Source organism: Oncorhynchus clarkii, unplaced genomic scaffold (genome assembly GCF_045791955.1).
Source record: "Oncorhynchus clarkii lewisi isolate Uvic-CL-2024 unplaced genomic scaffold, UVic_Ocla_1.0 unplaced_contig_4922_pilon_pilon, whole genome shotgun sequence".
In the NCBI taxonomy this organism is placed as follows: Eukaryota; Metazoa; Chordata; class Actinopteri; order Salmoniformes; family Salmonidae; genus Oncorhynchus; species Oncorhynchus clarkii.
Genome location: NW_027258138.1, coordinates 93,368 through 105,499, shown reverse-complemented (window position 1 = coordinate 105,499; position 12,132 = coordinate 93,368). Strand labels below are relative to the sequence as shown.

General features: G+C 41.9%; 1 protein-coding gene across 1 annotated transcript; it reads right to left on the bottom strand.

Annotated features, from left to right (window-relative positions):
- Positions 1-233: 233 nt before the first annotated feature.
- LOC139395783 (NACHT, LRR and PYD domains-containing protein 1 homolog) lies at positions 234-11,851 on the bottom strand. Its single transcript, XM_071143145.1, has 10 exons — positions 11,746-11,851; positions 10,899-10,936; positions 8,994-9,058; positions 8,647-8,861; positions 8,201-8,460; positions 7,462-7,596; positions 7,169-7,301; positions 7,038-7,067; positions 1,540-1,822; positions 234-533 (listed from the first exon to the last, which is right to left on the bottom strand). Exons 3-10 carry the CDS (start codon positions 8,999-9,001, stop codon positions 527-529), a joined length of 1,071 nt encoding a protein of 356 aa, XP_070999246.1. The 5' UTR covers positions 9,002-9,058; positions 10,899-10,936; positions 11,746-11,851; the 3' UTR covers positions 234-526.
- Between the last annotated feature and the right edge of the window lie 281 nt (positions 11,852-12,132).

Sequence of the window (12,132 nt, the reverse complement as noted above, 5' to 3'; positions counted from 1 at the left end):
CCACAGACTAGGAGACAGGCCTCAGCATCTTCAGATTAGGTGGAGAAGTGTCTTTGTCCATAGACTAGGAGACAGGCCTCACTCAGCATCTTCAGATTAGGTGGAGAAGTGTCTTTTGTCCACAGACTAGGAGACAGGCCTAAGCATCTTCAGATTAGGTGAAGAAGTGTCTTTGTCCACAGACTAGGAGACAGGCCTCAGCATCTTCAGATTAGGAGAAGAAGTGTTCTTTGTCCACAGACTAGGAGACAGGCCTCAGCATCTTCAGATTAGGTGGAGAAGTGTCTTTGTCCACAGACTAGGAGACAGGCCTCAGCATCTTCAGACTAGGAGACAGGCCTCAGCATCTTCAGATTAGGAGAAGAAGTGTTCTTTGTTCACAGACTAGGAGACAGGCCTCAGCATCTTCAGATTAGGTGGAGAAGTGTCTTTGTCCACAGACTAGGAGACAGGCCTCAGCATCTTCAGATTAGGTGGAGAAGTGTCGTTGTCCACATACTAGGAGACAGGCCTCAGCATCTTCAGATTAGGTGCTACAAGACAGAGGATGTAGGAGAGATCAGAAAGTATGGAGAAGAATGAGGAGTGAGATACACCTGAGATAATGATGTGATGATGTCCTATGATACACCTGAGATAATGATGTGATGATGTCCTATGATACACCTGAGATAATGATATGATGATGGTCCTATGATATACCTGAGATAATGATGTGATAATGGTCCTATGATACACCTGAGATAATGATGTGATGATGTCCTATGATACACCTGAGATAATGATATGATGATGGTCCTATGATATACCTGAGATAATGATGTGATAATGGTCCTATGATACACCTGAGATAATGATGTGATGATGGTCCTATGATATACCTGAGATAATGATGTGATGATGGTCCTATGATATACCTGAGATAATGATGTGATGATGGTCCTATGATACACCTGAGATAATGATGTGATAATGGTCCTATGATACACCTGAGATAATGGTCCTATGATACACCTGAGATAATGATGTGATGATTGTCCTATGATACATCTGAGATAATGGTCCTATGATACACCTGAGATAATGATGTGATGATGGCCCTATGATACACTTGAGATAATGATGTGATGATGGCCCTATGATACACCTGAGATAATGATGAGATAATGATGTGATGATGGCCCTATGATACACCTGAGATAATGATGAGATAATGGCCCTGTGAAACACATGAGATAATGATGAGATAATGGCCCTATGATACACCTGAGATAATGATGTGATGGTCCTATGATACACCTGAGATAATGATGTGATGATGGCCCTATGATACACCTGAGATAATGATGTCCAATGATACACATGAGATCTGTGATGATGGTCATATGATAAGAGTAATTTATTACAGGCAGCAACACAAAAAAACATGCTTCCATTCTGAAAAGTACTTTATCTTTGATCTGGGTAGCTATGTTTTTATTTGACCTATATTTAATCATTCCACATATTCAAGGGAGGGAGAAAAGAAACCGGTCTTACCTAGATTCACTCAAGAACTTAACAAGATGGTGTTCATGTTCACTGAGAGCTTTGAGACAAGCTCCCATCACTTCTGGTCCTTTAGGGAGGACTGCGTTCAGTAGTTTTCTCATTCGCTCCTGTTCAGTTGTTTCACCTGTTATTCTGGAGTACTCTTCATCACCAATCATGCTCTTTGACGACAGATCATCTGCTATTGGTATTGGGTTTTTGACTCCCTGAATGAGTTCAGCCCTGTGTTTCTTCAGAAACTCCTCAGCAGGAATCCCAGAGAGTGTTAATGCTGAAGGGGGGTGAAATAAATTAATATGTCTTTAGGGTGAACAGCAGCTGTTTCTACATCTAACAGTTATCATTCCTCTGATAGTCATTTCTTGTATAGAGCTGACTCCAGGGTTGTGGTTAATTCATATTCAAGTCAGTCAATAAAAAATAAATTAAAAATTGTCTTCCCATTAGTCATTGAAAATTGATGCCTTTTTCCGATTATTGAATTTGAATTTCAGTTTACTTCCTGAATGGACTGACTTATTTGGAATTGACGCCTACCCTGGCTGACACGATTGTCTATTCTACATAACATACTTGCAAAAGTGTTCATACCCCTTGGATTTCTCTATTGTGTTACATAGTGGGATTAAAATGGATTTAACTGTAATGTTTTGTCAACTATTTACTGAAAATACTCTGTAATGCCAAAGTGGACCTGTCCCCCATACAGGAGAAAACTGAGGATGGATCAACAACATTGTAGTGACTCCATCATAACGACTTAAATGACAGAGTGAAACACAACACATCACTGAATAACTGCCTCCTTATTTTCAAGCATGGTGGTGGCTGCTTCATGGTATGGGTATGCTTGTCATCAGCAAATACTGGGGAGTTTTTCAGGATGAAAAGAAACAGGATGGAGCTAAGAACAGGCAAAATCCTAGAGGAAAACCTAGTTCAGTCTGCTTTACACCAGACACAGGGAGATGATTTCACCTTTCAGCAGGACAATAACACAAGGCCAAATCTACACTGGAGTTTCTTACCAAGAAGACATTGAATGTTCCTGAGTGGCCAAGTCACAGTTTTGACTTAAATCTGCTTGTAAATCTTTGACAAGATGTGAAAATGGCTGTCGAGCCATGATCTCCAACATCTTGACAGAGCTTGAAGCATTATGAACATAATAATGGGCTAATATTGTACAATCCAGGTGTGTAAAGCTCTTAGTGTCATGCCCGGACCATAGAGAACCCTTGGTTCGTGACATATTTCTATGTTGGTGTTTTGTATGGTTCCCAATTAGTTGCCTCTAATTGGGGATCATATTTAGGTAGCCATTTTTCCCACCTGTGTTTGTGGGATATTGTTTGCATTGGTGCTTGTGTCACCACATAGTAACGGTGTGTTGATTGTTTATTGTTTTGGTTAAAGAAGTTTCACTTTAAATAAATATGTGAACCTCAACAAACGCTGGGCCTTGTTCCGTCTCTTACAATAACCGTGACACTTAGAGACTTACCCAATAAGACTCCCAGCTGTAATGACTCTTAGAGACTTACCCTAGAAGACTCCCAGCTGTAATGACTCTTAGAGACTTACCCAAGAAGACTACCAGCTGTAATCACTCTTAGAGACTTACCCAAGAAGACTCCCAGCTGTAATGACTCTTAGAGACTTACCCAAGAAGACTCCCAGCTGTAATGACTCTTAGAGACTTACCCAAGAAGCCTCCCACCTGTAATGACTCTTAGAGACTTACCCAAGAAGACTCCCAGCTGTAATGACTCTTAGAGACTTACCCAAGAAGACTCCCAGCTGTAATGACTCTTAGAGACTTACCAGAGAAGACTCCCAGCTGTAATGACTCTTAGAGACTTACCCAAGAAGACTCCCAGCTGTAATGACACTTAGAGACTTACCCAAGAAGACTCCCAGCTGTAATGACTCCTAGAGACATACCCAAGAAGACTCCCAGCTGTAATGACTCTTAGAGACTTACCCAAGAAGACTCCCAGCTGTAATGACTCCTAGAGACTTACCCAAGAAGACTCCCAGCTGTAATGACTCTTAGAGAATTACCCAAGAAGACTCCCAGCTGTAATGACTCTTAGAGACTTACCCAAGAAGACTCCCAGCTGTAATGACTTGTAGAGAATTACCCAAGAAGACTCCAAACTGTAATGACTCTTAGAGACATACCCAAGAAGACTCCCAGCTCTTAGAGACTTACCCAATAAGCCTCCCAGCTGTAATGACACTTAGAGACTTACCCAAGAAGACTCCCAGCTGTAATGACTCTTAGAGACTTACCCAAGAAGCCTCCCAGCTGTAATGACTCTTAGAGACTTACCCAAGAAGACTCCCAGCTGTAATGACACTTAGAGACTTACCCAAGAAGCCTCCCAGCTGTAATGACTCTTAGAGACTTACCCTAGAAGACTTCCAGCTGTAATGACTCTTAGAGACTTACCCAAGAAGACTCCCAGCTGTAATGACTCTTAGAGACTTACCCAAGAAGACTCCCAGCTGTAATGACACTTAGAGACTTACCCTAGAAGACTCCCAGCTGTAATGACTCTTAGAGACTTATCCAAGAAGACTCCCAGCTGTAATGACTCTTAGAGACTTACCCAAGAAGACTACCAGCTGTAATGACTCTTAGAGACTTACCCAAGAAGACTTCCAGCTGTAATGACTCTTAGAGACTTACCCAAGAAGACTCCCAGCTGTAATCACTCTTAGAGACTTACCAAAATGTACCCTTAAATACATTTAAACTCTGTTTTTACACCATTCCTGACATTTACTCTTAGTAGAAATTTCCTGTCTTAGGTCAGTAACAGATCACCACTTTATTTTTAAGAATGTGAAATGTCAGAATAATAGTAGAGTGATTTTATTTCAGCTTTTACTTCTTTCATCACATTCCCAGTGGGTCAGAAGTTTACATACACTCAATTAGTAGTTGGACAGCATTGCCTTTAAATGGTTTAACTTGGGTCAAATGTTTTGGTTAGCCTTCAAACAAGCTTCTCACAATAAGTTGGGTGAATTTTGGCCCATTCCGCCTGACAGAGCTGGTGTAACTGAGTCAGGTTTGTAGGCCTCTTTGCTCGCACACACTCTTTCAGTTCTGCCCACAAATGTTCTATAGGATTGAGATCAGGGCGTTGTGATGGCCACTCCAATACCTTGACTTTGTTGTCCTTTAAGCCATTTTTGTCACAACCACAACCTAAGTGTTTGGTGGTAACTTCCGACTTTAACTGTATGTTCTTTGACATTACACAGTATTTTGTGGAGATTGTTTACAAAAATTACAATTAAATCCCTTTTAATACCACTTTGTAACACAATAAAATGTAATGAAGACCTTCATCACCCCACTGAACAAGACCCATGAAGACCTTCATCACCCCACTGAACAAGACTCATGAAGACCTTCATCACCCCACTGAACAAGACCCATGAAGACCTTCATCACCCCACTGAACAAGACTCATGAAGACCTTCATCACCCCACTGAACATGACTCATGAAGACCTTCATCACCCCACTGAACATGACTCGTGAAGACCTTCATCACCCCACTGAACAAGACTCATGAAGACCATCACCCCACTGAACAAGACTCATGAAGACCTTCATCACCCCACTAAACATGATTCATGAAGACCTTCATCACCCCACTGAACATGATTCATGAAGACCTTCATCACCCCACTGAACATGATTCATGAAGACCTTCATCACCCCACTGAACATGACTCATGAAAACCTTCATCACCCCACTGAACATGACTCGTGAAGACCTTCATCACCCCACTGAACAAGACTCATGAAGACCATCACCCCACTGAACAAGACTCATGAAGACCTTCATCACCCCACTAAACATGATTCATGAAGACCTTCATCACCCCACTGAACATGATTCATGAAGACCTTCATCACCCCACTGAACATGATTCATGAAGACCTTCATCACCCCACTGAACAAGACTCATGAAGACCTTCATCACCCCACTGAACAAGACCCATGAAGACCTTCATCACCCCACTGAACAAGACTCATGAAGACCTTCATCACCCCACTGAACAAGACCCATGAAGACCTTCATCACCCCACTGAACAAGACTCATGAAGACCTTCATCACCCCACTGAACATGACTCATGAAGACCTTCATCACCCCACTGAACATGACTCGTGAAGACCTTCATCACCCCACTGAACAAGACTCATGAAGACCATCACCCCACTGAACAAGACTCATGAAGACCTTCATCACCCCACTAAACATGATTCATGAAGACCTTCATCACCCCACTGAACATGATTCATGAAGACCTTCATCACCCCACTGAACATGATTCATGAAGACCTTCATCACCCCACTGAACATGACTCATGAAAACCTTCATCACCCCACTGAACATGACTCGTGAAGACCTTCATCACCCCACTGAACAAGACTCATGAAGACCATCACCCCACTGAACAAGACTCATGAAGACCTTCATCACCCCACTAAACATGATTCATGAAGACCTTCATCACCCCACTGAACATGATTCATGAAGACCTTCATCACCCCACTGAACATGATTCATGAAGACCTTCATCACCCCACTGAACAAGACTCATGAAGACCTTCATCACCCCACTGAACAAGACCCATGAAGACCTTCATCACCCCACTGAACAAGACTCATGAAGACCTTCATCACCCCACTGAACATGACTCATGAAGACCTTCATCACCCCACTGAACATGACTCGTGAAGACCTTCATCACCCCACTGAACAAGACTCATGAAGACCATCACCCCACTGAACAAGACTCATGAAGACCTTCATCACCCCACTAAACATGATTCATGAAGACCTTCATCACCCCACTGAACATGATTCATGAAGACCTTCATCACCCCACTGAACATGATTCATGAAGACCTTCATCACCCCACTGAACATGACTCATGAAAACCTTCATCACCCCACTGAACATGACTCGTGAAGACCTTCATCACCCCACTGAACAAGACTCATGAAGACCATCACCCCACTGAACAAGACTCATGAAGACCTTCATCACCCCACTAAACATGATTCATGAAGACCTTCATCACCCCACTGAACATGATTCATGAAGACCTTCATCACCCCACTGAACATGATTCATGAAGACCTTCATCACCTCACTGAACATGATTCGTAAAGACCTTCATCACCCCACTGAACATGATTCATGAAGACCTTCATCACCCCACTGAACATGACTCACGAAGGTCTTCATCACACTACTGAACATGACTCACAAAGGTCTTCATCAACCCACTGAACATGACTCACAAAGGTCTTCATCACACCACTGAACATGACTCACGAAGGTCTTCATCACCCCACTGAACATGACTCATGAAGACCTTCAACAGTGTCTTTCATCACAACTTGAAGAGACGTTAGCTCTGTAACCTCGTCCACAAAGACAAACTTACGTGTTGGATGAGAGTCTTTGCTGTATTCATCTGAAAGACAAACAAGAGAAAATATCATAAAACACTTTAATAGCATCTGTTAGAAAAGGACATTGATGATTGACATACTGTTCATGTCCAGTATTACTTACCTTTTGATACCACTGATTTCCATACTGTCCTCTCATCATCCCCGATTAACTCCATCTCAATGTCCACCCCTGTGTTTCCCATTATCATCTTACAACAGCTTGGTGTGGTGTTTGCAGGTAACAGCTGAATCTTCTGTAGGAGGCCATATGGTGCAACGATTGAGACAACAGAGAGAGAGAGAGAGAGAGAGAGAGAGAGAGAGAGAGAGAGAGAGAGAGAGAAATAGAATGATATTCCAGTAATTCATATACAATATGACAGATTCTTGTCCTCAGCCTGATAAGTACTGCACCTCTGGATAGATGGAAGTGGAGAGGGGATTCTTGAATGCAAACCAGCTGTTCAGCTTTAAGGACCTGTTTGGACTCGACAGGAGAAATTCTGAATATCCTTGGGACACCTGATCTTTCTCCCGTTCCCGAACAGCCTGCAAAATGAGAGATGTAAGTAGTCAGTCACAACAATGTAGTCTCATAATTCACACAACATGCAGCTCACTGGACAATCCATTTTTGTCAACACTATCGTTATTGATTTACCATTATTTTATCAGATAAGTTGACTGAGAAGAGATTCTCTTTTACAGCAACGACCTGGGGAATAGTTACAGGGGAGAGGGGATAAATGAGCCAATTGGAAGCTGAGGATGATTAGGTAGCCATGATGATATGAGGGTCAGATTGGAAGTTTAGCCAGGACACCGGGGCTAACACTCATACGATAAGTGCCATGGGATCTTTAGTGACCATGGAGAGGACACCCGTTTTAACGTCCCATCTGAAAGACAGCTACAAAGGGCAATGTCCCCTTCACTGCCCAGGGGCAATGTCCCCTTCACTGCCCAGGGGCATTGGGTTCTCCTCCGACCAGAGGGATGTGTGCCATCTACTGGCTCTTCAACTGAATGAGACAGAAATAGATTTGTCACAGAGCTGCATGTTGTCTTTGTAATCTAGAGATTTTCAACAAACTATCAGCTTTCCTTCAATAAGATTCAACATACTGTTGTCACTTCAGTGATAGTGGCTCACCTCTTTCTGACTGGAGTTTCTGAGGAGCAGGTACAGCCTTGAAATTATTGTTGACTTTTTTACTGCCATGTAGAGGACCACATCACAGTGTACATCTACGATCCAAGAAAGGATATAGCTCAGTATAACAGCGATAGCTGAGAACTTGGGATGGAGAATCTTAGCATGGAATCTGGTGACCTCATGCACTTCCTCTAAAGACACTCCACGTTCCTCTACATGAAGAATCTTCATCTCATTCCTCAGGGAAGGGTTGGTCCCTGAACAACACAATAAAAAGGAGACAGAAAGACATATTATATTATTCATCCAACTAAAACACACAGAATATGCAGTACCAGATCACAGTAAACTCAAACTCCCATAATACTTTATTCATTAATTCAGGAAGTGAAACTCAGTTACATGGAAATGTCTTTCTGAATACTAATTCTATATGGTTTTACCTAAACAGACAAAGTGTGGCAGATGAACTTCCTCCAGTTCACCTAACTCCATAGTGATGTCCAGCAATGGACCACCTTGTGTGTACTGCATGTCTTTCAGAAGTTGACTGTAGGGTTCCCAGTTCCTGAAGTGATACTTCAGAATGACATCTCTCTTACACAGCCAGCGGAGCCCAGACACTGTGCACTCATAACTCCCTTTGGGTGTCCTGTGCCTTATGGCAACAACAATATGTGGTAGAGAGGGTCAATGGTCAAATGGAGAGGTTGGATTAGAAGACTATTCCCAAAGGTAATAGGGAAATACACTAGCAAGTGGAATGAAATGTTAAAAGTAGTTATTTTACCTGAACATTGTCACTCCCTGGACAGTGGAAGTCAAGGGTTCAATCTGAAGCCAGTGTGTGGAGTCCTGAACAAGGACAAGCATGTCAGTAATACATATGGGGCCTGTTTCCTGGACACAGATTGAGTCTAGTGCTGGACTAAAAAGCATGCTCAATGGAAGTTTCAATAGAAAGTTCTTTAAGGTCCAGGACTAGACTTAATCTGTGTCTGGGAAACTGGCCAATTATACCAAAGTATCTGATCTAAATGTATTTATTCAATGTTACATGGAATGCTGGTGATATATTGATTACACTGTTCAATGAACAAAGGTGACAACAGATAAAATCCTGCATGACTATGTCATGACGTTGCCCTTTTTTGGGTACAGCAAGCCCCATCCCCCTCTCCCTGCCTCCTACAACTAGGCTGCTGTGGTCAGAGAGGTCATACATTCCTGGAGGAGATGATCTCCTCACGGCCACAGTATAGAGACAGAGTGAATTTTCATAGAGAACAATGGAATTTCTTCCACCTCACAGAACTGGAGGTCCGAACGACATTTATGTTCTGGAGAAAGTATAAAATATCGGTGAAGAATTCAGTCCGGTTGCTACAATTTGGTGAAACTCATGAGAGACAATACGGCCACATTACCATAACGCTGTTTACATAATAGCCTCAGATATGAGGTTTACATCTAATTGTTGTATAAGATGAATGAGTGAAGAGGAAACTGTTTGTTTAACGAAGGAAACTCCAATTTCCTTTTGAGTTTAACTAAATCAGAGGAAAGCCCATGAGCCCAGTTCGGACCGGGCGTCGTGAGACAGCCTTTTTTCTGCAACTCCCAAATAAACCCCCCCCACCTTGAGAATTTATCACCAGACCATGTTTCTCTCCATTACAAGAGGACAAAGGTTGCAGACCAGCTTTCCTCGATAACGAGAGGGCCAAGGTTTGAGACCAGACTGCTGAATCTTTTAACCATCCCACGTGGTTAAACTATTAGACTATCGATAACGACAAAATAAGAACAAGTCTTTGACGTTAATTACTAGGAATTCGGTATCATTGAACATGAAGAACGACAACCGCAGAAAACATCTATTCTATAACGAAATGAATGAATGTCACTCTGAACTATCCATTCTATAATTATCGACTGTGTGTTGTCGACCCCCCACTTCCCTTTTGTACACCATGCCGCAATGCCGGTTTATCCCACTAGGGAAACTCCGTTATCATTTCCTTGTAACGATCAACTGTTTGTTTATGCATTTCTGTGAATTACTTAGTTAGTAAATAAATGATTTAAGACAATTGATGTATGGATGACTCATAGTGAAGACTGGGTTTGTGCAGATAACCAACAATTTTATGACGTTTGGAATGAGACTAAAGTGAGGTCAAATAAATAATTCATTAATTCGAAGACTAATTGATCAGATATAAAATATCTGAAAAGTTACATTAGGAAAATTATAACTTTGAATTCTGAATATTTTCCTTGGTGCCCCGACTTCCTAGTTAATTACAGTTACATGATTAATCAGTTTAATCACGTTATACTAATTACAGAGAATCTTTGATAAAAACTTAAAGTCTTCATTTAATGATAGTAAAGACAAGACATATACAAGCAGAACACAGGACTGTCTATATCCCAGTATGAATGGTTGGTCAGTACACACCTGGCTTTGAGACTGTGTTTATATTACTAAAGCAGAACACAGGACTGTCTATATCCCAGTATGAATGGTTGGTCAGTACACACCTGGCTTTGAGACTGTGTTTATATTACTAAAGCAGAACACAGGACTGTCTATATCCCAGTATGAATGGTTGGTCACTACACACCTGGCTTTGAGACTGTACCTGACTCCTGCAGGTATGTAAAAGTAAGAATTGACATTTTGACTTACCTCAACATGGTCACAAGTCTTACAGCTCTGAGGAATCCCTGAAGTCAAAAGTAGTTGTTATTTAAAATGGACAATCTCATGTAATAATGAATTAATAATTATTAAATAGACTTGTAATATAACTAAGCAACAGTCTCAGAATGTACACTCATTAGCATACCATAATCTGACATTAGCGTTATATTAATTAATGTTTGTGGAAGCAGGAAACAACATCGTTCTGGTCCGTGTTTTGTAGATGTTGGGGGTCTGATTTCTGCTAGATTCTAGGATGAGAGTTTAAAGGTAGAGTCAGCTAAATTATGTTGTACGAGCAGCACCACAGATATTGTGATGAGCAAGATGCCCGACTTCTCTCTCACACAGTCACACACAGTAACTGCCATGTGCACCGGTCCTTTTCACTCTCTTACAGCGGCGAGGTTGAGTGTTCGCCACGGGACCAAAACAGCGGAGAAGTTTAGCGCTCCAACACTCTTAATTGTTGTAGAAATTGACCCACTATGCTGTTTACTTTGTGCATCTACGTCATATCGCTGACTCTACCTTTAAGTTTGTTTTGACTGTGCTCCTTGTCTGGGACTCAAGTATAATGAATGCTTTAAAACTACTTTGAGTTAAAAACAATTATCAGTTAAGTCTGGGGCGGCAGGGTAGCCTAGTAGTTAGAGCATTGGACTAGTAACCGGAAGGTTGCAAGATCAAATCCCCGAGCTGACAAGGTACAAATCTGTCGTTCTGCCCCTGAACAGGCAGTTAACCTAGGCCGTCATTGAAAATAAGAATTTGTTCTTAACTGACTTGTCTAGTTAAATAAAGGTTAAAAAAAATAAAAAATTAAACTCACATTTCTCAGGTCCAGGCTTGATCCAACACTCTCCATCATGGTCTCTGGTGTTCTCAGGTCCAGGCTTGATCCAACACTCTCCACCATGGTCTCTGGTGTTCTCAGGTCCAGGCTTGATACAACACTCTCCACCATGGTCTCTGGTGTTCTCAGGTCCAGGCTTGATACAACACTCTCCACCATGGTCTCTGGTGTTCTCAGGTCCAGGCTTGATACAACACTCTCCACCATGGTCTCTGGTGTTCTCAGGTCCAGGCTTGATACAACTCTCTCCACCATGGTCTGTAGTTGTATTTCTGTAGGTCCAACAGAACACATTACAACACACCACTACTACTAATCTAACTGTCTGTAGGTCCAACAGAACACATTAAAACACACCACTAC

What these genes read in the sequence shown, in the direction of transcription:
- LOC139395783 (XM_071143145.1), bottom strand. An exon ending in GCCACACTTTGTCTGTTTAG is followed by an intron (nt 8,461 to 8,646) that starts GTAAAACCATAT and finishes TGTGTTGTTCAG; the next exon opens with GGACCAACCCTTCCCTGAGG. An exon ending in CAAAGACTCTCATCCAACAC is followed by an intron (nt 1,823 to 7,037) that starts GTAAGTTTGTCT and finishes ACCCCCCTTCAG; the next exon opens with CATTAACACTCTCTGGGATT.